Raw genomic sequence first — 26,146 nt, 5'->3', positions numbered from 1 at the left:
TTATGCATGGAGACTGCAACTTCCTCATACAGAGAGGATTTCGGCGGAACCAGGATACGTCTATAGATCGAAACCCATTTCCATTCCATCCAACCACTTAATGAGATAAGACCTAATTCAAATCTTATACAATAAATGGGAACACAGTCGGGGAGCCCTAAAGATAATTTCCATATTTTACTTTCAATCTTACCGCAGTCGATGTCCAAGGCTAACATATTACACTCCATACCAAAGGTAATCACCGGAACCACCTTCCCAACATAGCATTTTAAGAGGGGCAACAAAGAAAATGTGCAGTATTTGAGACAGATTTTCTTCATTTGCATGACCAAGTTAACTATTTTCAAGTCAATGGTTGACAGAACATCGGTCCTGGTGGGGAAAGCTGTTATAATAGAGCCCAAATATGTAACCTCTTTAGAGATGGAAATACGAGCTGTCCAGCTGCCAAATAAAAGGTGTCAACTTCCTCAAAGGATGTTTTAAAATGATTATTTTAGATATGTTAGGATTCATTTTTAAATTGTTTTCTGTGGCATATTCAGAGAGGGAAGTAAATAGGCATTGCAGGCCGACTTGTGTGTAATCGAAGACTACCACATCATCAGCATACGCTAACCAATTGATTTTTGTATCGCCCAATTTGGGGCCCACCAGGCCACATTTCTCCAACCATTACAAAAGATCGGACAGATATAATATAAAAAGAAAAGGTACAATCAAGTATGATTGACACACCCCTCTCTTCTTTATTTGGATGGACTGTGAAAGGACACCTGATTTAGACAGACAAACACTTAGTGAAGATCTTTCGTGCAGCTCTTTCAAGATAGATAATAAGTGATCTGGGGGCCCCCACAATTTTAATTTAGTCCACAATCTATTTCTATTTATCAAATCAAAAGCCTGGGAGAAGTCTACCCAGGCTCCGAACAAGGGGTTTCCTCCCTTTCTAAGAGAGTCTTAGGTAAGACACTCAAGAATCAAGGTGTTAAGAACTTGTATAATCCTCTCCTAAAGCCTGTCTTTTTCTTATAGATAATGCCTTTAACCTCTGCCCATTTTTCTAACTCACCCAATATAATACCAGAAAAGATCTTCCCATCTGCATCTAAGAGTGATATAGAGCGATAGTTTGATGGAACTGAACGATTGATTTTTTTATAAATGGGAATGCTAATCGAACTTCTCCAAGACTCTGGAATTATTTTACTACAGATGATGTTATCGAACAAAAGCCTTAAAACTTTGGACCAGAGTGGAGGATTTAGTTTGAGCACTGCGTTACTCAGACCGTTGGGCCCCGCAGCCCTAGAGGTGGATGATTTTGTAATCAAAATGTCAATGTCCTCTCGTGTGTAATTTAGGGACATTAAAAAGGAAAAGGGGAAAGTAAGAGACCCACAGGACAGGGAAAATAAAACAGAGTATTTGGGTGAAAAAATCTAGATCATTGGTAAGGCATAGTGTGGGATATTTCTACCCATACCGATCCGCCCCACTGCACCCCTTTTCCAATGGGGAAAGAAACAGCCAAAAATGGATGTGCTAACCCATGTGTGCGCAAAAATCTGTAAAATTGTGCATGGTTCATAAATCACAAAAGGCTGCACAGCCCTGCCACACACAGTCAAAGGTGGTGTAAAAACAGAACTCTCTGTAGAAGAATGCCAGTGGGTGCTGTACATGAAGCTAGACCACCGAAGTGGCCTAAACACCGAATATGCCCTTTGAAATGCAGCTTTCCCAACCAATTGCAACCTTCAAAGTGCTGTTTTAGCGCTAAATTCAGTCATTTTCCCGGTGAACTATTGAAGTTAAAAGTGTGCTGAAACCACAGATCATCCAGTGCAGTCAGAAGAAACCGGGCCCCACTGACTGACAGCAGCTAAGAAATGTACTTCATGCAAAACAAATACCAGCTCTCAAAGAAAGAATAATACTGAGTTAAATGTGTGTGTTCTGCATAAGAAAATTAGATGTAAAAAACTCAGTTTAAACGTGTTTTTTTCTCTGAAGAAGTGCAATATTCACCTGTTTAAAGTATGTTATTTGTGAAGGGCTTAATTCCTTCAATTGTCAAAATCCATTATAAACTCTGTTCATTTTATATCTTTTAAATGAAAGATTGTAGGTGAATCTAAAAGTAAACCAGTTGGAGTTAACTGGTTAATTCTGATTGGACAGTGCCCAGCCTGGGAAAAATGACACTTCATGTTGACACTAAGCTGCTCCCAGGAAGGCTTAATGGATGCTGGAGGTTCCCGCATATTTAGAACAAAGACCTTATTAGCCATTCATCTTTGGCTGACCCAAGGACAAAGGACAGGCTTGGACACCCATCCTCCCAGAGGAGGGGCAGGATGTGGAGGAGGTTTCTCAGTGAACTTCAAAGGACTGGCCATTTGCTCACTTGGGAAGTAAGAAAAAGAACTGGCATGGATTTTAAATGGAAATTACTTATTTTGCCACAGAACATTATGACATTTAACATGGCAGCCACAATAAGTAGAAAAGTAAAAAATACATACTTATGAATCTAAACTCATGCTAGACATTTGAAGATTTGGCAGGAGTTCTTACTGTGTAAGGAACCAAAGTTACACCAAAACCCAAATTGTGGCAAAACTATTATGTTGCAAATATGATATTGTATACCCATGTTCTAGGGGTCATCACCCAGATATGTATTGAATATGAAATTGTTAGGCCAAACTGTTATGAACAAAACTGACAAAATTCCACAGAATCACAAAGGTAGCTCTTACTGAGATGGGAGTTAGATGCCAGGATAACCCATAAAATATGTAATGCATGTGTCTGATTTTAGTAGAGGGCATAAGTATAAAAATGTGTATTTACGGGAAAGTTAAAGGTTGGTTCAAATCAATGTGGGAGTTCATAAATCGCATCATAAAATATGACAGCTCTTTCTGACTGTCATCCAGAACAAGGCAAGTGCCTTTGGCCACTCACAGCCGTGGGGGGATGGTTTGAAATTCTGCCCCTACCATAAACTTTGTGATGTCACTTGGTAGGATAAATATAGGAATTTCACCACACATAGACACACTGCCTGCTGACCACATCTTGATTTCTGCGCAGCGCTTTGTTCCAGAACTCTTCATCTCGCAGCTGATTCAAGACTTCTTTTGCAAAACCCAGGCCTCAGCATTTGCTGAACACTTTTTAGCTAGGCCCAAATCCAACCATCCCAAACTTAAGGGAAATTAATTCTGATCCAGTCTGGCTTGCTACCATTAAGGCTTGCCCGCTGAAACTCGCCATCACGCTAATCTACCATGTCCAGTGACCAGAAGGGCCAATCCAATCCAAATCCAGTTGAGGTGCCAGTCCAATCGATCAGAACTGCCCACTGACCATCCTGCCAGAGGTGCCCTGCTGCCGGTAGACCCGATCCGATGACCAGAATCCTGACGGTCCCATCTTAATTACAGTGGACTGTAAGTATCAACAGGAAGAATAGTAACCCATAGTATATTGTCTTGTCTATCCCAATCTCAACCCATCCTCTCTTTAACTTAAGAACTTGTAGTAGTGTCACACCAGTCTGAAACCTTGCTTTGATTTCTTGTAATAGTAATAATTTCTTAAATCCTTTTGTCTTTTGAAAATCCCAAACCCTTAACATCATCTCACGGGTAATCTGACTGAGTCCTACAAGGTGGACACGGAGGTGCCAGGGTTGGTTTCCGCAGGCCACTCTGGGGCTTACTGTGTTTCAAACTGCTAACCCGCCTGAATACCTTAGTTTAGAGAATAATTGTCATTGTAAGAACTGATTTCTGTTTTCATTTTCGCGCCTATTTTTTCAAAAACGCCTCTCACTAAAGCTTCCATAACCTCTTCAATTTTATAGATAGAAACGTAATTTCAACTCTAAGTTAAACCTAAGACATTTGGCTACCTCCACAACAGCATCGCGGAACAGTGTATTTAATCAAAAATCGCATAGTGAAATTTTGCCGCGAATTTACATCTTTGCAAAAATTTCCCACATGTCTTTTTCCCATCCAAAGTGTTTCTTAACTCCCATTCTGATCTAAAGTGTGTACTGTTGTTCATCTTGTAGGTCATGTGTGTTGGGACCTGTTTAGTGTTGCTCCCAAAGAATTTCTATCAATTTAAGCATTTTTGCATAATTTTTCCTGTTTCACAAAGCCATTTTCACCTGTAATTTTAAAATGTGTCAATTTCCCAAAAATGTTTTTTTCTCTTGTTTGGGGAGGGAAGATTGAATTCAAACTCTAGATATTGTCTTTCATTGCTGAATACCTGCTGCTTACTTACATCTGTGTCGAATTGCTCATTTGTGCCTTAAGAACTTTGCAGGGGGAAATATTAACCTAAACGCTATCTTTTCACAAGTCAAAACAGTTCTTTTTCCTGTGTTTTCTATTCTGCATTACTACAAGTGAACTCAATTGCTTTACTAATTTTCTGAATTGTATTGTCACCACTTGGTGATTGCTGTCTCATATATATATATATATATATATATATATATATATATATATATATATATATATATATATATATATCAGTGAAAAAACTTTGTTGAAAGGGACGTTATGGTTAAGTTGCGCTACTAAAAACCTATCAAATTCAATAAAACATTTTTGTTAAAGGGACGTTATGGTTCAAAGTAAAACCGAAAAACCCCTGAAATTCGGCAGTTATGGTAAGATAAGCAACCATTACTCACACCACCGTGCACTGCTAACACTAACACCCAGGACATCAAAGATGACATCACAAAGTGTTATTGATGACATCACTGATGACATCACATGTGCATTTACTTTTCATGAAACCTCTGTAGGAGGGCTTCTTATAATGTTGACCAAAAAGTGTGAAGGATCTTTTGAATAAATATCATGCGCTAATTAGTGCATTAAGCAAAGCATTGATATAAATAGCATTCTATAATGAAGTTCTATCCAGTATACTAAGCAACTCATGCAGAAATTTAGGCAGTGTGTGCAGTATACATGATGAAGGTGCAATATTCATAATCTAACATGTAATAAGTAGCTAATAAAACCCACTTAATACATAATTACACTTAATACAGACAAAACACAAAGAGACAACAACACATACAAATATGAGTATATACAGGGACAGAGAAGTAAGCAAAAAAGCAGAAGTAGTAGCAGAAAGAGTTAATAACCTAACTGATTATCTTTATGCAGAGAAATGATTGCTCTGTTTCAAAGGTGCTACTTACTGTATGTATGTGTATCAAATTATGTCAGTGAACCCTAAGGAAAGGAGTGTGAGTACAATGTATACAAATATGAGCATATACAGGGAAGGTATAGTAATAAAAATAAAACTTTGAGAAAGTGCTGATAACTCTAATGATTATCTTCATACACAGAAAGGATTGCTCTCTTTGAAGCCTGTGTCTTCCGCTATATATATGTTTCATATGATATGACTTGACCCTATAGTCTCCAAATATAGTACCTTTTCAATTTTTACTTCCTGACTGTTACTGAAGAAAACTATGTGGCTTAGATATGTCAGTAAAGGAAAAAAGGGAGAGCCAGCCATGTGATGTCATCAGTGATGTCATCAATGACATTTGTGATGTCATCTTTGATGTCCTGGGTGTTAGTGTTAGCCGTGCACGGTGGCGCGAGTTATGGTTGCTTATCTTACCATAACTGCCAAATTTCAGGGGTTTTTCGGTTTTACTTTGAACCATAACGTCCCTTTAGCAATGTTTTTTTACTGAATTTGATAGGTTTTTAGTAGTGCAACTTAACCATAACGTCCCTTTTAACAACGTTTTTTCACTGAATTTCATAGGTTTTTAGTAGGGCAACTTAACCATAACGTCCCTTTAACAAAGTTCTTTTACTGAATTTCATATGTTTTTAGTAGCACCACTTAACCATAATATCCCTGACTTTATATACATGTAACATAGAACATACTGAACCCCTAGCTAGTGATTTCGATGTCCGCGGACTACCGCCATGTCCGCGGACATATCGAAAATCTGAGCGTGGTGAATGTAAATTTAAATAGTGTGCCCCATTTCCCCTTTGAGGTTGGCTCTGAAAAGAGACAGTTTTTGTTGTTTTTTTTTGCAGATGCTTGACAGACACCTGTTATTTTGTATTTTTATTTTTTTATTTTTCTTACTTTACTTCTAAAATCTTCACATAACCTTCTCCAAAGCAACCCTTACATTCCAAAACAGAAAGGCATTTCCCATAAAAGATAAGGAAATGCCATCTTCTTTAAAATAAACAGCATTACTGGAATCAATATTCTCATTATTACAGAAGAACATACCAGCTCTAAGCATGAAGGCACACATGCCTCGGTTGATTACACACCTAGCATTGTTTTGCTGAGGACAAAAAACTGAACTATTGTCCCATATTGCCCTAGGTACTAATCCAGAAAAAATGACTTTGGCATTTGGAAGGATGTTCATTACTGCTTGAACCAAGTGTTCCAAATCTGCCAACAAAGTAGGGGCACTGACATAGCCCAAATGGAAAGCAGCATAATGCAAAACTACCACATGGGGATTGTTGATCCTGCCCATATCTTCACAAACTTGTACAATTCCCTGTACATTGCAATCAGGCACAGTGCTCCACACCACCTCCACTCCTTTAACATCGAAATTCTTTGCAACATGCCTGCCTTGAGCATACTGTTGTAAACCATGCACAAACATATCTCCGAGCACCAACACCATGATTTTCTCCACTTCTTCCATCTTCACTACACACAGTCTCTTTGAACACAAATCCACAACCTCAACATCTGATTGGCTGATCCCTACAGTCTTCTTTCCATGCTGGATTTGCTGGAAAACCCCAGATGTAGCACGCCCTGTCCGCGGACCGCGTAACTCTTAGACAGCCCTCCTACCATTGCCACTCCCTCATTGGATACAGCTAAGCAGGCACAAAATAAGAACGTCCTCAGAACACCCCCATTTTGTTTATTTTCAAACATTTCAGGACACTGCGAGTGTTCTTAGAACACATTCAACTTGCCAGCGAACAATACGGACAACGTCCTCAGAACACCCCCATTTTCTTTATGTACGAACATTTCAGGACACCGTGAGTGTTCTTAGAACACTTTCAGCTTGACAACGAACAATACAGACAATGTCTTCAGGACACCCCCTGCGAACATTCCAGGACCCCACGAGTCTTCTTAGAACACTTTCAACTTGACACCGAATCCATTCTGCTTATTTACGAACATTTCAGAACAGCCGTGTTGTCCGCAGACAAATCGAACACAAGAAAGGCGTCTAGCACATAAAAAAATACAACATTGCACCTATCTCATACTCCCCCACCCTCCCCAAACACTCTTACATACCAACACACTCCACTAAATACAATTTTTAATCCAAGTTTCACCGCGCTGTCCGCGGTCGTCCGCGAATGCAAGATGGCGGGCGCCACAGAAAATCTGACGCGCTTCACGCATCACGCCGTCCAATCAGCGAAGACGTTGGATGTCGGCGGACATCGCGCAAGCCGCTCGGCCAATCAGGGCACTGTCCGCGGAGCGAACCGGGAAGTCCGTCCGCGAAGCGAACCGAGATATCACTAATTTTTTTGCCGTACATTTTGGTCATTTTAAAAAAAACTACTGGACGGATTTACACCAAACTTGCAAAAGCACGCTTTCTGGACCAAGCCCCCGCTCCTGCCACAAATTTGGTGTAAATCCGTCCAGCGGTTTGGGCTGTAGGCATGCGCAAAGTTTTTTCCCATTATGTCTATGGGAAAAAACAAAAGTTTTGGGACCCCCCTATAACTTTGCCCCCCCTGGACCAAACCTCTCTAAATACTCTGCAAAATAATTCAGAGTGGCCCATATGCTTTTGTGCAAAGTTTGGTGAGGATTCGTCCAGAGGGAGCGAAGTTATAAGCCACCCAAAACATGCTCTTCCTATGGAAACACCAACTTAACCATAACTACATGGATGCTACTGCGTCCATGTAATATATATATATATATATATATATATATATATATATATATATATAAAAATGTGTGTTTGATTTGAATATTAATTAAATAAATATTTACTTTTACTAACTAGCCTGATTCCTGGTCCAGTGTGACCTGGGGGGTATTTTGAGATGGGTGTGATATGAGTGGTATATCACTCAGAATATTGAACCGATAGATATAATAAATAAGTAATTCATTTGTGCACTACATGCTAGGCGTGAACCGGGTGTATGCCTGATTGAAATCCTTAACAATAGACCCAGACAGCTAGGGAGAGGACATCCCAGAAGACGTGGAAGAGAGTAAACGGACTGCTGGGAGCAGAGAGATCACAAGGATGGGAAGAGGGGAACGCAAAATCGTGAGGAAAGTATAGACTCGGTCGAAAGTTGTAGAGAGGGGAAATACCTGGTGGACGAGGAGCTGGCAGACAGTGATGAGCGATGGAGTAACAAAGAGAGGTAGATAGAGAAAAGGCAAACATGTTGGCAAAAGAATTATTGAAAGAGGTGGAAGAGAGTAGGAAAGTCTAGAAGGGGAAGGAGGAGGAGATAGGGAGAAATAAGAATTAAAGGTGACGAACATGGAAGGAATAGAGGAGATAGGAGAATAGACTTGCATGGTGTACTGTTAAAGAAAAGGAGGGAGATCTTATACTGAGAGATAACGTAGGTGGTGGAACAAGCAAGTAGCAGAGAGGTGAGCAGATAACTTCAGGAGCCAGAGACATTAGGGAGAAGATATTTGCGTGTGAACTTGAATCAAGACAGGAAGGACGAGAGGCAGTTGGGGGGTTTTAGAGCCAGGGAAGCCGACAGACCCCTGTAGCAACAGCAGAGCCAGTCTCAGGCAAACTCCTGCCTTCCTGTGGCTCTGAGCCTTGGCAAGGCCTGCTCCAAGATACCGCTGACTACAGAACAACCATAAGGCAGCTATGCGATCATGAACCCCGAGAATGAACCAGGAGGGACCGAGAGGAAGCAGGGAGAAGGCGAGTCTGTGAGCGTGCTGCTTATTGCATTTAGCTACCAAGAGGAACCAGGACACAGGTTTAACAAATTGGAGAGGTTCTAGACACTTTTTATACTCTCCTTAGAGAGACTGTTAGTTGAGTTTCCCCATCCCCAAGATTTCAGTTCTTACTGGAGAAGCACTATCCCAACAACTTTAGTATAATTCAGAACCAAACTGTTTGATATTTTGGCCCCAGTCGTTTCATTGTCCCTAATAAGGCTTATGATAAGCATATCCTTTTGTCTGGACGTTTATATGTCAGTCAATGTGAATGTGACAGGCCTCAGAACCACTTTCTTAGGATGATAACAAACACCCCCTTAAATCTGGTATGCTATACAGTACCTTGCATTAGAATGTCGATTAACGTCTTATATGCGCCTGGCTCCATCATGCGAGGTAGTAATAATGCATGCAGGAATCAGTTACCCATTAATAATGGGGTTGTTGAATATTCAGAGCTCCCTACTAAATATTTAACAGCAGCGATGCATTTCCTTCCAGGTGTACGTAGATGGCAAGCCATAATATCTGGTGAGAGGAGCCATTTACAGTCAGAGCCTGATGTTTGGCATTGGATGCTAGGGTGAGGTGGGGATTGATGTTAGGAGGCACAGAAGGGCTTGCTGAGCTTGTATGTCCAAGTGCAAGATCTGTATGGGGTCTTCAGGTACACAAATAAGATCATGAGCTTCAAAGTGCTTGGGCCAAAGCTTGACTTGATGCACTGCCACAAAAGAACACCAGCTGAAGCCAAGAATCAGATCTATTTAATCTCTACAAAATGTGGCTGTCAGACTCTGGGATTAGATGATGTTGAGAATGTTCTCCTGCTTTCTTCATATTTGGAGGAAATCAGCAGGAAAGTGATATGACCACTGTTGGCGGCTTAAAGAATTTGATCCAGAGTTACGCTAATATCCTTTCTATGTCCTGCTCAGACCGTACAGTGATCTATTTGTCAGTTTGTTACATAGGCATTGACTAATCAAAAAAGGTGGGAAGAAACACTGAGGTGGCACACAAATACTATGCGTTTCAAGGTAGCATGCTATTCCGGGAGATATATGAAGAAACAATGATAAAAATGTATTTGGTTGTCTAAGAGTAACACACTGCGTTGGGTGTCCAGGAATAAGGTGAATGTCTGTATAGAAAAAAAAGATCAAAGACACTGCTTCTGTGGTGTAAGTGTAACTCATTTTATTATGGAATGGTACTGCCTCCAACTCCCTCAGGGTCAGTCACTTCTCCAAGCAACGAGTTGGTGTTAGATCTCTTTCCTCAGCTGGGGCCTCCCTCTGGAACAGCCTCCCCGCCTCCATGAAACTTGAGGAGAACCATCTCCGGTTACAAAAGCACCTCAAGACCTCCCTCTTTGCTTCTGCTTTCTCTCCTCCTCTCCCCTGCTGACTTCCTGGCTGAACTTGAAACTGCACTGGTTACCTGGCCACCCTCTGATCTTGGGCCCAGGTCCCCTCCCCCGCCAGTCGCACACCTGCACTGCCTCCCTGGCAACCCCCACACTTAGGGACGGTTTTCTATATCCCTACAGTTCCACTACCAGCACTTGACACCTGATGTCTGTACTTACACTTGCACCAGCTGGCCGTACTTATTATTTTTATTCTTATCCCATGTACTGCACTTTTCCCCTCCCCCTTCCCATGCACTTGCGTGATCTGAATGACACCTGGCCTAGTAGGATCGCTGTCTGTCTTCCCTCTGTTCCCCCTCCCTTGCCGCGCCTTGAAACACTTCATATCATATCATATCATATCATATCATATCGAATCATACTAATAGGAGCAACATTCTTGATTTATAAGGCCTTTAAAGCGTTGACTGCTTTGCGCACTGGTCAACCTCTGAACTCTGGCCCAGTCTTCTGCATGATGGGTTGCCCTCGCACTGCCTCTGGGCTCCCCAGCACTTAAGGGTATGTATCTGCCACCCTACAGTCCCTTCTCTCTGCACTTATGAGCCACTTGTGAGTTAACTGCACTTCCCCCTTCACCTCCCCCTCTGGCACTTCTCCCCTTCCGTCTTCCCCACACTTGCGTGATCTGAATGACACAAGTCCTTGTAAGATTGTTATTTTGTCCTCCCTTTGTTTCACCCTTCTTGCCTTGTCATGCCTAGAAACACTTGTGTACAGGCGCGTTATAAATGCCACATCATATCATATCATCTAATTTTAAAGGAAAGACTATGATATGCTTTTCAAACTTATATTTTAAAGTAATGGAGGAATTCAAATAAACATTGATTGCACTGCACTGATACTTTCACCAGTAAAACACAAATTGATCTTTCCTCTGCGCTCCCTTACGGTTGCGTGCCTGCACAAATGGAGCCATGGATAGAACTGTTAAAAGCGAATTGGTCCAACATCTGTACTAAAGGAGAAGCTAGAAAAGCATGTGCAGGCATAAAGTCTGCATATGCATGTGCGTGTGGGATCTTCTATAGTGAAGGAAGGACCATATAAGGTAGAGAACTGGGACAATGCATTATCAGAGGGTAACGCACGCCGCTGCAACCAATACTGCGTGCTCAAATAGTATTTCTCTCCCACAGTGGCAGGAATCTCAGGGGTCCCTCTCGACATCTTTTGTTTTATGCCACAGCATATTAGACTTGAAAATCTGAAAACCTTATGCAGTGGTTAAAGAGCTGTGGTGAATCTGGCAATGTCATGACTCCCACTTTGGGGGAAACTGTCCTCCCAGATGGCATGGGCAGGGGAGCTTCTATCTGATCCCAACCCTGGGGGCGGCTGCCTGCGGAAGGACCATATGAGCGGGAGACAACCCTCATGGGAGGGAAGGAGACACACTAGCATGAACATGGTATCCCCTTCCCACTCAGGGCATAACACTAAACCCCTTGAATTCCCAAACCTGTATGGCCTTTTGTGATGTAGTTCCAGTCCATCCACTTTGCACTGACAGTAGGGCTCTTTCCTATACTTTTTGTAAAAGGACTGGGACGGGGGAGAGCATGAGAGCAATACAGTTAGCTAAAGCTGCAGAACTAGAGACGCTTTCTAGTGGTTGGATGAATCCAATAGGTGCAGGGACATTTAAAACCCTGGCACTGCAAGCAAGATGGAGAACCAATATACCTGATGCGTGTCGGGAAGCGAGGAAGAAGCCAGCTGTAGAGGGGAGCAGAAGAGAACCAACCAGCTCATGAGAAAATCAGATGCAGATGGTTCGCCGCACAGAGGCAGGGCTGCAGAAGGAGACGCTGTGGAGAGGAGGCCAAGGCAAAGAGGGTACCGGAGAGCAGGAGGAATGCCAACAGAAGGAGGAGGTGCCCCGCTGGAGAAACCGAAGATCATGGAGAATGCCAAAGCTTCCACAAGAGACCGGTGAGCCAAGAGAGGGGAATTGGAACACTAAGGCACTTCGCAGCGTATACCGCATGCCGAGGAAAGACAGTGAAATTAATGGGGGGAACCTGAGCAAGGGAGCTGGGACGCCGAGTACATCACAGAATGAAACCAATGAAAGGGGGTCAAAGTCCCAGTGTCTGAATGAGGCAGACTGTTACCTGTGGAGGAGGTCCAGGCAGCAGAATATACCAGGTAACCTTTTGCGAGTCTGGGACCCGCACTCAATCATAAAGTGAACATTGTGAAAGCCCTGCAAGGAGAGTATATCGGGCAACCTGTTGCGAGTCTGGAACCTGCACCCAATCAGAAAGTGAACATTGTGAAAGCTCTGGCAGGAGAGTATACCAGGCAATGTGATTGCGAGTCTGCAAACTGCACCTAATTGAGAAGAAACTGTGAATCAAGAAGAGGAAAGATAACCTCTTAGGTCTGTGAAATCGAGGCAAAGGGAACCATACCCCCTGGAATCGAAAGTTGAATAAACTGTGAAAAACAAGGAGAGGAAGAGAACCACTTGACTGTGTGAAATCCAGGGGAAGGGACCTGTACCCCCTGGATTGAAAAACTGCATATTTTAAGGAGAGATCTGTGATTGTGAACTGTAAAGAGCCTGAGAAACTCAGGCGAGGGGGACCCCTCCTTGAGGATTGTAGAACTGTGCTTATTTGTTTATTTTAGCACCTTTTGGAACTTTGAAAAAGCTACGGCTGGCCAGTTGAAAGACTATGGGCCTCATTACTACATTGCTGGTATCCTGGCGGTAAATCCACCAGGATACCAGCATATGCTATTACCGTTTCCGGCATTTGGTCTGTCGGAATTACCGCCGGATTGCGAGTGCAGGAGTCACAAAGTAAATCCCCATTCATGGAGTCCCATAGGACTCAATGGGGGGATTTGCTATCATTAGCGGTGCCGGTAATGACAGCGTTTTTTGTCAATAAGTCACCTGCCTTACCTCCAGCTTTGAGCTGGAAGTAACTCGCGTACCCCACCAGCAAACCTGTAGTCGGCCGGTCCGGCAAAGTGCCGGTATAAGTTAATACCAGCACTTTAATACCAGGATTTTGGACACAGGAAAAGCACTCTTTACTTTTGGACAGTCTGACACTGACATTCTTTAATTTCATTGAGGGAGGGCAACCCCTCGTAGTGATAGTGCGAGATAGGTCTTTCTCCAACCCTCCCTTTTCTTTAATAAAAGTCTATAGCAACCATCGCAATGCCTCTGTGTCCGAGTCTTTCTCCTGATTCTTTTATAGAGCCCACAGAGAAAGAGAGATTTCTGTGGGAAATGGGATTTCTTCCAGCCAAAAGAATTAGCAGCTTTTAGAAAATTGATGTTTTTTAATAAACAAATGGAGTTAGGCTGATTCAACTAACTGTAGCTGTGCAACAAGGAGTATTTAAGTTTCTAGGCACATTGCGCAGATTTGTTCCATGCGTATACATATAAAGACAAATATACCACGTCCTGCACTGGTTCGAACTGGGAAAAGGGCGAAAATGGCTGCTAGGGAATTTTGTTTAATTTGGTCTTCAGTACAGTTCTAACAAAGAGTCATAATGGACATTAGTACCCGGCGAGGGTGCAATCAGAATGAAAGAAATATTTTGATTGGCCCTGGCCGAGTCATTACCCAGCCGGGAATCCCTCGGCCGGGATTCCATGGCCATTGTTCTCGGCAGAGGGCGTGGCAGCCCCTCAGCCAATGAGGAGGCTTGAAGCGGGGCCATCCCCGCTCCTAGCCTCCCCACGGCTGAGAAGCTGCCTTCGCCCTCCACCGGGGACTCGGGTAAAAAAAAATGTTTTTCTCCCTCCCTTCCGCCTTCCCAACCCCACTTACCTTTTTTTTTTTTTTTTGGGGAGTGGACATGCTGGGAACGCTTCTGTTCCCAGCGCGTTCGCTCCCGATGGCCACCATGGAAAGGGAAAACGGAATGCTTTTAGTGCCCCGGTCACGCAGATCTTGCCGGCCGGGGTACTAATTGCTATATGCTCCTCACGGCGGGGGCAACACCGACTCTGGTAATGCCCCGCCACTCCGCGCATATTGCTTAATTATTAGCAAAGCCAGTTTGGCCTTGATTGTGAAAACGTTCCAACCATGAACGTTCCAACCATGAACCCCCGGAGAACAGGCCCTGGGACATACTTAATGCTTATACATAATGCACAAAAGTAGGACAGGGTTTTGACTTTCTAACATTTAGCTCAGAAGATAGCACAGTTCCAGAGTGCAGAGCAAGTTTGGCAAGCTAATGTTTTGATTTGTCAGGTTTGGTAAACAAGGAAGGCAACCTGACATTGTTTATTTGAAACAAAAGTCAATAGAAAAGACAACAATCAAATCTTCGTACCTGAGAGTAATCTGGAGACGGTCCGGAAGGTGTTTATTTGCTTGTACGAAGACAGCGCAGACTTGTGCTTCCTTGGTGTATGGGCAGACATAGTCGACACCCGTACCCAGTTCCCTCTCCCAGGCAGCTTAGACTTCCCCATATTCTTTTGGTGTCCGATCACTCGCTTGGAACCTACAGAGAACTTTAAATAGGAGAAACCAATTGGCGTGGGCTGGCTTAGCTTGAGTTCCCTCCATTCCTTCTCTTCCGCCACCAACAGGTGAAGCAAGGAGCAGTAGAAGACTTCGTAGATGACGTAGATCCTTCTGACGGGCAACCATGGCAGGTCCGGACGCAGTGAGAGTTCTCCCGGGTTCAGGACGAAAAGGACAATCTTCTTGTGGATGTTCTTCATGGACAAATGGATGTACCGGATGGAGCCCTTGATTTGCCGGTGCTCCTCATGCTGAAAGTCCGGGCAAACGCGGGTGAAATGGTCAATGTTGCTTTGGAGGATGTCAGAGTGGTCTGTTTGACTGTGCTCCAACAGGCTGGGCAAGGGACCCACAGGAATGATCTTCCGCACCCAACGAACATTGTTCAGTGGAATTTCAGACTGCTTTATGATAACATAGAGGAGGTCATAGGATAAGGCATCCTCCAGAAATGGAACGGCGACAACTTGGCTGCCAAATAGTTTCTCCACGACCTTCAAGAGAAACGGATACAGAAGATTAAACACATGTACAAATCCTACATTAAACGATAACTACACAATATGGTAATGAATAGGGACTGGCACAAATGAAAGCAAAATACTTGAAAAAGCATATAGTTTCCAACAGATTTACACCATTACTACGCCCCCATTGCTGCCACCTCCGAAAATGTTGATTTATTTTTTAAGTTTGACCCCCTTTACACCACATATATATGTGGGGGGGTAATGGTATATAATGCATGTAGGGGGTGCTGCAGGGCTTCTCCCCATGTATATATATGTGGTGTAAAGGGGGTCAAAATAAAAAAGAAGTTGGCAATTTTGGGGTTGCATTGATGGGGGTCGCAGTAATCATATAGATCTGTTTCCCACACAAGGCCTTTAAATGTTTAATGTAGAAAACAGAAAGGTATACAGTGCAAAGCATGTTAGTACAAGTTGTTAGGATGCAGGTGCAACACACTAAATGTGAAGAGAAGAACAAGCTGTGGAAATTCTATAAGCATGAAGATTTGGCGCTTGTTGGTGTCTGCGTTTCTGTCAATTGTCGGAGCATGTCGGGCAACTTTCAAATTGGATTTAGTTTTGCCACATTTTAGAGAGCACTAGGCTACTGAAAAAGTGGTGGAATGATGGGCAGCAAAAACTATTGTTACTGGTTTCCTTTAGCATAAGGGCCTCTTGCCACATTAGCCAGAGTCCTGCCATTTTGTACTTGTCCAGTTATAGCGTATTATTTAGGGCACTAGGCCGCAGTTCTGAACCTCTGTCCTTCCATTTAATTACACCTTATTCCTGCTTCTCCCAGCGAGTGTTTAGCGTGCCAAGGTCCTTGGAGGAAGGGTGAGGGGCAGCTCACATATTAGTTATTGCTGGGGGGCCTAGCAGTTCTCAGGCGCTTTGAGTGAAATGTAGAGTAACGGTTCGTGTTCTCGCCGATCGATGAGTACAATAGTTGTGAAGGACATATTTTGGTGTGAGCAAAGCCTTGAGGGGAGACATTGTCAAAGCGTCAAACTAGATCGTGGTTATACTGCCTCCTAGGGAGTGTTGGAATGACTGGGTCTGCCATAGAATGGCTTGGTAATTTCCAAAGGGTGGAACCTCAGTTACATTTTTTATGAAGCCACCTGGTTCCCAAGCGATGGCCAGAAGAGCGTGTGCCAGGGATAGCAACATGTTTCAAAACGTGAGTTGCAAAAGGTGTTGTAGAGTAAACTGCTGCAAGGCCTGGGAACTGTCTGAGCTCATGGGAGAGGATATTACTGTGGCCCTCATTACGACCCTGGCGGAAAGTGACTGACCGGACCGCCACAGCGTAAATAGCGTTTCCGCCATTGCACGAAGGAGCAAAGTGCGGCCCATTCCGACCCATCGGGCACGAGCACCACGGCATGGCGGAAGTGCAAAGTCCGCGATGGCGGAAATGACCCCAAAACGGCCCACACCGCCGCCGTACGGCGCCCTAGGTGCAATACCGCCACCCATCACAGCGGACACCGCAGTGTGCGCCTACCGGAAAGTACGGTGACCGGAAATATACGGAAACGGAAGTAAAAACATGGGCCCGGAACGGGAAACATCCCGCCGTACACCTATAAAACCACTAAAACCACACAACCACCAAAAACACTACCCTGAGACACACCCCAACCCGTCATCCACCCTAGCGAAACCAAGAAAAATGGGAAAAGTAGCGAAGAAAGCGTGCGACCGCAAGCGGCAGGTCCACTTCTCCCGTGAGGAACTCACCGTGCTAACAGAGACCCTCCAGGAGAATGCAGCCGTCGTCTTCTCCACGCAAATGACCAGGACGGCACTTGCAAACAAGAAGGCCATATGGGCTCTGGTGGCACAGCGGGTAAGTGCGGTGGGGACCGCACCCCGCAACCCACAGCAATGCAGAAAGCGATGGGACGACCTGCGGATACGCGTCCGCAGCATACTCTCTGCCAACCGCAACATTGCCACAGCCACCGGGGGAGGTCCTGAATCACCCATCAAGTTGACCCCCTGGGAAGAAATCTGTGCCTCCACCATCGGAATGGAGAGCATAGAGGGAGTCGGAGGGATGGAGAAAGGAGTGCAGACATCCGAAGATTCAGGTAGGTGGGCCAGATAAAACAATGCCAAATCCACAAAGTCCATTCATGTGAAGTACCATGTGTCCACATAGTGCAACAGAAACACATGTCCAAGAGAACGTCCACACACATCGGCCTGATAGCGCACGTTAAAACCCACAATAAATACATAATTAATTAAAAACCCCTAAAACACGCACTACACGTGCAGCAGGCACACCCTAACTGCAGGCTGCCAAACAACTGCACCCTCACTCCACACACAAATGAAAGCACCTCCAAGGCCCCGACCCAAATCACCCTCAGGTACCACCCCAATGCATGTGATACAATGCCATTCCAATTCCCACAGACCCATCAATAACCCTCGCCCTCCTTTACTCCACCACAGGGTCCGATCCAAACGACGAGCATCAGGACACCCCTACCAGCACACCTGCAAAGAGGGCCAAGACCAACGGCCAAAGACCCTCCACCTCAGCTGCACGCATCAAGACACGGCAGCAGCACAAATCAGGTGGCAGCACAGAGGAGGGAACATCAACAGGCACCCCAGCAACCAGCATGCCCACACCACCACCACCACAGGTCCCCCCAACGGATGCCACAGAAGGCACTGCCTCTGGTGGCAGCAGCACCATAGGTGACACCCCATTGATGGCAGCATGCTCCGACACAGAAGACGGGGATGTCGAAGTCAGATCCATCCATGACCTGTCCCAATCCCCCTGTCTGTCCCATCCCGTACAACATGAGGATACCACGCAGGGGCACCCACAAGACGACGACTGGCCATCCCCCACAAGCCCTGTGGCAAGGCAACATGAGGTGATCAGCCCCTCTGTGACACCACCGCAAATGGCCATGGCCCAGCAGAGGCAACAGTCCCTCGACCAGTTAATCGTGCAACAGCAGCAACTGGCCACGCTCCTCAAGGACCATGCCGATGAATGTGGGGGCACTAAGGCAGACATAGAAACATCAACTGAGACACTTAGGGCAGAAATGGAGAGAGGTACAGAGACACTAAGGGCACAAATGGAGAGAAGCACCGAGAGCCTGAGGGGGGAACTGCATGCGACGTCCAAAGACGTATGTGCCGAACTTGCCGCAGTGCGCCGTGTGCTCACTGAGCTCTCGCAAACCCTTAGGGACATGCATGGACGTGAGCAGGCAGAGACATCATCCGTTGCAAGTTCCGTCCAGGGCAGCCCCCAACGTAGATCTGGGAGGAACCTGCGCTCCACAGGCAGGGGTGCCCCTGATACCCGCAGAGGGGGCTTGCAATAGCGACAGCCCACTGACAATGAGCATCTTTGGACACTGGTGTTCGGGGGGGAGGTAGGAGGGTGGAGGGGGTGTGTTGGGCTCACTTGGGTGGCGGGTCGATAGGGTGTTCAACATGATATCACATATGCCATAAACAGTGCACGATCAACCAATGAGATGTGTGGACATTGATCTTTGTGTACTAGGCCATCATAGGCGTACAGTCCATATTGTGCATGTCCCAGACACACACAGTGCCACGAGTCCCGTGTCCATGTATCAGCCACCAGGCGTGAGTGCTAGAAGCATGCATCAATGAGATGCTGACGAATGTCACGGCCCTCCGGTGCCTCGCAGACTCCTTGAGGTGCTGCCACATCCCCACCCTCATCATGACCATCATCAGGTGCTTGCAGTTCTGCGTCAGGGGGCATGGGCACATTTCTACGTACGCACATGTTGTGGAGCATGACACATGCCATCACCATCTTTGCAACCTTCTCATGGCGGTACAGGAGTGCCCCGCCAGACCTGCTGAGGCAGCGGAAACGACCCTTCAGTAGGCCGAATGCCTGTTCAATGACTACACGGGTACGTGAGTGGGCATGGTTGTAGTCCTCCTCATGCTGGTCCCGTGGGTTCCGGACTGGTGTGAGGAGCCATCTCTTCAGTGGATATCCAGCATCACCTGTATGTGGACGATAAACGTATGATGTGGAATGCCATTGCTACGTACGCACCCCCCCCCCTTCCTGCCAGGTCATTGCCGAATCACATACCCCACATTATCATGCATGTAATGAGACTCACCGAGTAGCCAGGATCTGTTCCCTGCGTGTCGCTCCATGTAGCGTGGTATTGTAGAGTTCCTCAAGACCATAGAATCATGGGTTGATCCAGGGAATCGGGCACAACAATGTGTAATGATCCTGTTGGAGTCACACACCATTTGTACATTCAGGGAATGAAATTGTTTTCGGTTGCGGTACTGGGCCTCCATGGCATGTGGGACGACCAATTCCACATGGGTGCAGTCGATGGCACCAATGCAACCCGGTATGCCGGCAAGTGCATGGAATCCCACTTTTGTGTTGGTAATTTCCTGCTCCGAGCGTGGTAGAGAGATGTAGTCGTCTGCGTGCTGCAGGAGGGCATCGAGCACTTGCAATAGTGTCCGTGAGAACAGTGGCTGAGAAATGCCATGCAACTGTCCGACTGTGTGCTGGTAGGTGCCTGTGGCCAGGAAGTGTAGTACAGACACCACCTTCAGTAGGGGTGGGATGGCGGTTGGGCTATCTATCATGCTGACAAGGTCAGCCTGTGTCATGTCCACAATGGCGGCTATGGTGTCCCGGTCCAGACGGTAGAGGGTGTGGATCTGCTCATCAGTGAGGTTGAACGGATGTGCTCGGAGGCGTGGGATTGCGGGCTGCCTGCGTGGTGGTAGTGGCTGTGCTGGCGGCCCTTGCTGGCCCTGCCTTGCCCTCCTCCTCCTCCTGCGTCTCCTCCGTGCGGCCGGTTGTAGTTGGTGTTCGTCTTCTTCTTGGAGTTGGAGTACTTGCAGTGCTATCAGGTCCCCCAGGGCCAACATCGCGAGTCCTGCCGGTAGCATTTCGGAGTGGGTGTGGTTGTGGGAGGAGACTGGGTGTGCAATTTATGTGTTTTCAGGCTGTATGGCCTCCACCTGTGGTGATTCATTCCACCTGTGCAAACTGCTCTCCCCTTTGGCCGAGCACGTCCCGCACACAACGCTGCAATTCGAGGAATGGCATCTTGCTATTGCAATCATGTATTTGTACCCGATGGCCGTGTAACATTGGTTGATATGTTCATTCTGCTGTGGTCCCATTGTTTCACATACTATCTGTGCAGTCGCGAACAGACTTGTGAAGGGTCAGTGGAACGTAGTACTCGAGTAACGGTGGGCCCTCATGCATCACTGTACCGAGTTGCAACGACGGGCGGGGCGTCCCATTTGTGGGTGAAGGCAGTTGCCATTTTCACACACAGCCGCACTAGATGGATTAATTAGTGATTTCAAACGGCCACAGATGCCTCTTCGACGTGATGTTGCAAATGAGGAATTCGAAGGGCGGCGCTTTCGGTTTTCAGCTAGCGGCGAGGAAATGCCCACAGGTCTGACTGCAAATATAACGTTCTATTGTTCAATGTCCTTGAGACAGGGGCCATGGCGAGGATGCAATGATTGATATGAATGGTTTGGGATGCGCAATAGCGACGTGGGCGATGAGGCCGGACGTTCCCAAATACATGTTACTTCACTACACTGGAATTACGGGCTGGGGCACTGTGGATTTTGCAGGCTGCATAACGCACAGACTCAATGGATATTTCTAATGTTATGTGAGTAAATATTCAGGCGTTTTAATCCCGGGATGAGGGAATGATGAATGGATGCATGGGCAGGTGATTTGATACAGAGTTTGCCATGTACAGGGCTTCTTGGAATCTATCCGCCTCCCCTGCGCTATGTGATGCAGGGCTGCCATAGTGGGACCATCGTCTATCTGGCCTTGTTGAGCCCTCCCTGTCTCGACGCGCCCTCAGACACTTGTGTCCATGCACGTTACCAATCCCATCTGATGGATTCTGTTTTGACAGACGCATGCACAGGTACACTCGTTTGTGATGGTGTTTACACCTCGATATAGATGGTTATGAGTCGCAAGTGGTTTTGGGGTGGTGATGATCCTTTGGAGTGGGCTAGCATGCATATGGCTGTGGATTTAGTGTGATCATTGAAGTGAGTTGTTCGGATGTAGTTCTGATTGCCATTCTGTTCTTTTTCTTTTCTTTTGGTTGACAGGTATCTCCTCCCCTTTTGCCACTGCCATCTGTATGCCACTCCTGCAGATGGCTTTTACTCCCGACACCTGCTGCTTCGTGTTAATCAGTGGAGCAGCATTACGATCTTATGGGACGATCGCCAATGGGCCACATGCCCTTACGCAGTACTGGTGGCTCGGAGCAACATTTCGGCCTTTCAGCTGGACTAGTGCCTCCCCATTGGGACGGCCCTGCGGTTCTGTGCGCTTCCATGTTGCCTTTTCGTACGTGAATGTGGCTCTGTGTACCATGATGGAACAGGGCGTCACACAAGTAGTGGCTGGTCATTTCTTGCGGATGCAGCCCACAATGGTGAAATGTGTTTTGGAGTTCATGGCCTAATGGCTGTATGGGCTTGGTGATTTTGTTGTGCATTAAATTTCTATTCTGATTTGGCCCGTGTAGCGTTCTTCTTTGCAAGTGATGTGGCATATTCCTATTTGGGGAGCGATGTATTGTGAGGAGATCTGCATTGGGTTCCAGCTTCGGAGTTTAGTTGCGTGGTACTGTACTGGGCGCGTTTGCCTACGAAGCCCAGTGAGGTCAGGGATGGGGGCTGCCAATATGACTGTTTGAATGTTGTCATGCTCAGGGGCGGGGGATTGGGTTTTGTGTAACAGATGCCGGTCAGCCAGGTGGACTGGTGGAATGATGTGATTTTCGGAATATTGCTGGTCACAGGTGCCTGTGTTTGCGTGCGTTTCGGGGGGGGGGGACTGTGGTCATGTCCATTGGATTGGCTTCTGTATTCGTGCCATCTGTGCCCTGCAGCTCCCATTGGCCCCTCTTGTGTTTCTTTTGTTCGTTGGCATGCATGGGTGACTTGTACATTTCACTGGTTGCATTGTGACTTCATTGCACCTACGGGGAGTTGTACTTTGTGGGCAGGGAGCGGTGTACAGGCACTCAGTGGGGCCGTTTACGGTTGATTCGCGATGCCGTACTTCTCACCATGGCGGAATGGTACATTCCGCCATGCTTGATGGCGTTAGGTACATGTCCGCTAGGGTCGGAATTAGCGTACCCTTGCGCCATGGTGGTATTTACGGTTTAGCATGGCGCGCGCGTGCTTGGTGCAGTTAGCGTTGGCGTTCACTACGGTGTCGCTAATGGCTTCGTACTTTGCGGTGACGGGTCATAGTCGCACCGAGCGCTATTCGATGGCGGTATTGCATTTCCGCCATCGTTTTCCGAATTCCGCCAGGGTCGTAATGAGGGCCTGTGTCTAATTTGCTGACTTCACTGTTCACACTCACTACACGATTGGGTCGTTTCGGTGGGACTGCACAGCAGAAGTTACATGAACTTGTTTTGACCAATGAAGGTGTGCCATTTTAGCAATTGTAATTATTACATGTATAACTGTAGTCAATTAGGATGGAGTATTTTCTGCTGACTGCACAATTAGGTAATTCGTAGAGGGCTGCACCTAGAATGGTCATGGGTAATGTACTAACAAATAGAGCGTGTTAATGCATATTGTGTTTATATTTCTATATAGGTGGGAGTCAACAGGCAACTTGGGATGAACATGTACTTGGTACTTGTAAGGTATTCAAGTGTTGTGTTTTTTATCTTTAAATACTGTAACTTAATGTGGAGCGTTTTCAGTTTTTAGTTCTGAGGTGCTGACTGACCCTCCCGGACGTAACTTGCATATATTAAAGCTGTTTTTTTGTGTGCAAATTGTGCACTCCATTCATGCTTCCTCGGATTGATTTTTCCGAACGTTTTTTTGGGCCTACCATACATTTTTGGTGACCCCCATGTGATTTCCAGTGCCTCCTGAGAAACGCTGAGTGTCCTCCGGGTGCATGGCATGGGCTGTGTTGCACTGCCTCCTGAGAGCAGTTTCTGTGCACACAAACTGAGAGGTGGGCAGACACCATGTTACTCTTAATGTCTGTCTGATCGAAGGAGTGGGGACTGCCGGCTTGGGCTGTGCAGGCAGCTTGTGGGGGACGAGGCCTTGGGGGGAACTCGGAGGACACATAGAACTTGAGTGCACCTTCTGCATGAAGCACAGTGTAGTTGGTATCTTTTGTAAATTGCTATTGTGATAGAAGGGAAAGCTCCTTGAAGGCGAGGAGAGACAACATTTTGTGTTACTGCAGAGTTTTGACTAGCATTGAGGTGAAGCTCCCCTGCCGTGTGGAAAGATGATGTCATATAGAATAGGAAAAGTGAAGAATTGATGATGCGGAGCTACCAAGTCCTGCATTGGGGGGGTTGGGTTTTTCTGGAGAAATGATGGACACACAGGGATTCGATGGGGTGGTTGTATCGGTTTCTTTCACTGAAGATGTACCCATCATCATAGGCACACAAGAATTGTCAGCTCCTTTATTGTATTCAAGAGATACCCCAGTTAACCTGCTGAGCAAGTTAAACATGACCATTTCATTCACTGAGGATGGCATAGTGTGTTCTACCCCAGGCACATACCATGCTAGGGCTACTGTGGTAATGAAAGCACTTTGTAGCCACAGCATCCTGTGGGGTGTATCACTTCACCCAGATTTGTTCTTCTATGGGGTAACAGTTCTGTTATGTTGGGTGCCCGGGATAGAGAACAAAGCACTATGCATAACTGCAGAATTACTATTCAAACCAGCCGTCCCCCGCGAGGTAGCACCAGGCACCTTTACCACATTAGGGTTAGACGCAGTGATCACTAAGGCAGACAAAGTAATATTGTCTGGCACAGACGAGAATAACATAGAATGGCATACAGTCCTATGCATTGACCCAGCACAGCAACTCCGAGAGCCGTCTGATGATCAATTTTGAAGACACTGATGACACAGAGGAAATAGTGTTTCATATCTGTATACCCTTTCAGATAATTATCGAACAGAATGAAGTACCCCATACCATGCTCCTTGCCAAGATACTGCCACCACATCTGAGGAAAGAGTTAGAGAAGGTGCCCAGAGAACTATAGACCAGTAGCCCCCATGATATAGGTCTCTTAAAAGGGATAGGGGCAGTTCACAACAAACTGAAACCAGAGGCAGTGTTGCTCCGGGTCAGGCAGTAGCCCATCGCAAAGGAAGCAAACAATGGGATTTATTCCACAATTGTAGCATTATCGCAGCACAGTGTAATAGTGCCCTCAGAGTCCCTATGCAACACGTTTGTGTAACCAGTGAAAAAAGCAAAAGGATTGTCATGAAGGATGGTTCGGAACTTACGCCTGTTGAACAATATTGTTCAGGCAGAGTTCCCAGTGGTCCCCAATTCTGCCACAATCCTTTGCAATATGCCGACTGCAGCCACCTTTTTGACAGTAATAGACCTCATGAATGCATTTTTCTCCATCCCATTGTATCCTAACCAATATCTCACTTAATTCACATGCAGATGTTCCAACACACTTGTTTGCCACGGGGGTATTGTGAGTACCTGAGCATTTTCAATAGGGTACTACAATGGACTGTGGAAAATCTACAAGTACAGAGCAAAGTAACTCTGTATGTAGTCAACCTCCTAGTATGTAGCACAACAGAAGAGCAGCGTAGAAATGACTAAAATGCACTCTTGACTTTATTGGCAGAGAAGGGATACAAGGTCGAAAAAGAGATATTGCAATAATGCCAGCAAGAAGTTGTATACCCAGGGCAGATAATGTCAGCAGCAGGGAGGAGAGTAACACCAGAAAGGGCAGCAGCAGCACACCATACACCTCCTGCCTTGTGGTGCCTAGATACAACCTTAAAAGGGCTGGCGGAACTAGTTTTCCAGTTCTAGTCATCCAATTATGGAACACACTTCCACAGGACATCAAATCTATTCAAACCTTTGAAAAATTCAGAAGTTACGTCATCACATGGCTACTCAACAAAAACGAACTTCACACCCGTCCTCACTCTGCACATTTACGCTCGTATTCCTATTACATGTATGTAATTCTTTTTTCCGTTTTAATTTACATGCCACTGTATGCTTCTTACGCTCCTCTGTGTATCACATAGCCCAATATATTGCATCCTTGTATCTGGACTGTATATCTGTACATATCTGTATATCTGTATATTTGCAACCGTAAACCTTACATTAAGCGCCCAGATACCCCTGGGTCAGACGTGCTATATAAATAAAATAAACAAACAAACACACCACACCCCACAGCCAATGACGGTCCAACAGATTCAGCAATTCCTAGGATTATGTCATTATTGTTATCCTCAATATTCGATTACTCCACCTATACCAAACCTCTATTACAGGTGTTAAAACTAGTGCAGGCAGTTAAGGGACACATTGGGGGTCATTCCGAGGTTGGAGGTAAGTATTGGTTTTTACCGGCATGGCGGAAAGAGCGAGTCCGATCTGGTACCACACCGCTATTTACAGGCTATTCCGACCTTGCGGGCACGAGCTTTCCGCCATGCCCGTAAATCCCCTAGCGGCATACCGCTAAAGGGCCCGTTA

At 45.8% G+C, this 26,146-nt stretch overlaps 1 protein-coding gene across 1 annotated transcript in view; it reads right to left on the bottom strand.

The window, feature by feature from the left end:
• C7QH11orf42 (chromosome 7q C11orf42 homolog) overlaps positions 1–26,146 on the bottom strand; it is a 236,739-nt gene that overhangs the window by 117,230 nt on the left and 93,363 nt on the right. Inside the window, exon 2 of the mRNA XM_069640427.1 lies at positions 14,810–15,500. Coding sequence (XP_069496528.1) covers positions 14,810–15,500 — 691 coding nt within the window. The remainder of the gene's footprint in view (positions 1–14,809; positions 15,501–26,146) is intronic.

This window comes from Ambystoma mexicanum, chromosome 7q, assembly GCF_040938575.1.
Source record: "Ambystoma mexicanum isolate Mex_15411 chromosome 7q, UKY_AmexF1_1, whole genome shotgun sequence".
NCBI classification, from domain to species: Eukaryota; Metazoa; Chordata; class Amphibia; order Caudata; family Ambystomatidae; genus Ambystoma; species Ambystoma mexicanum.
This window is presented reverse-complemented; position numbering and strand designations above follow the sequence as displayed.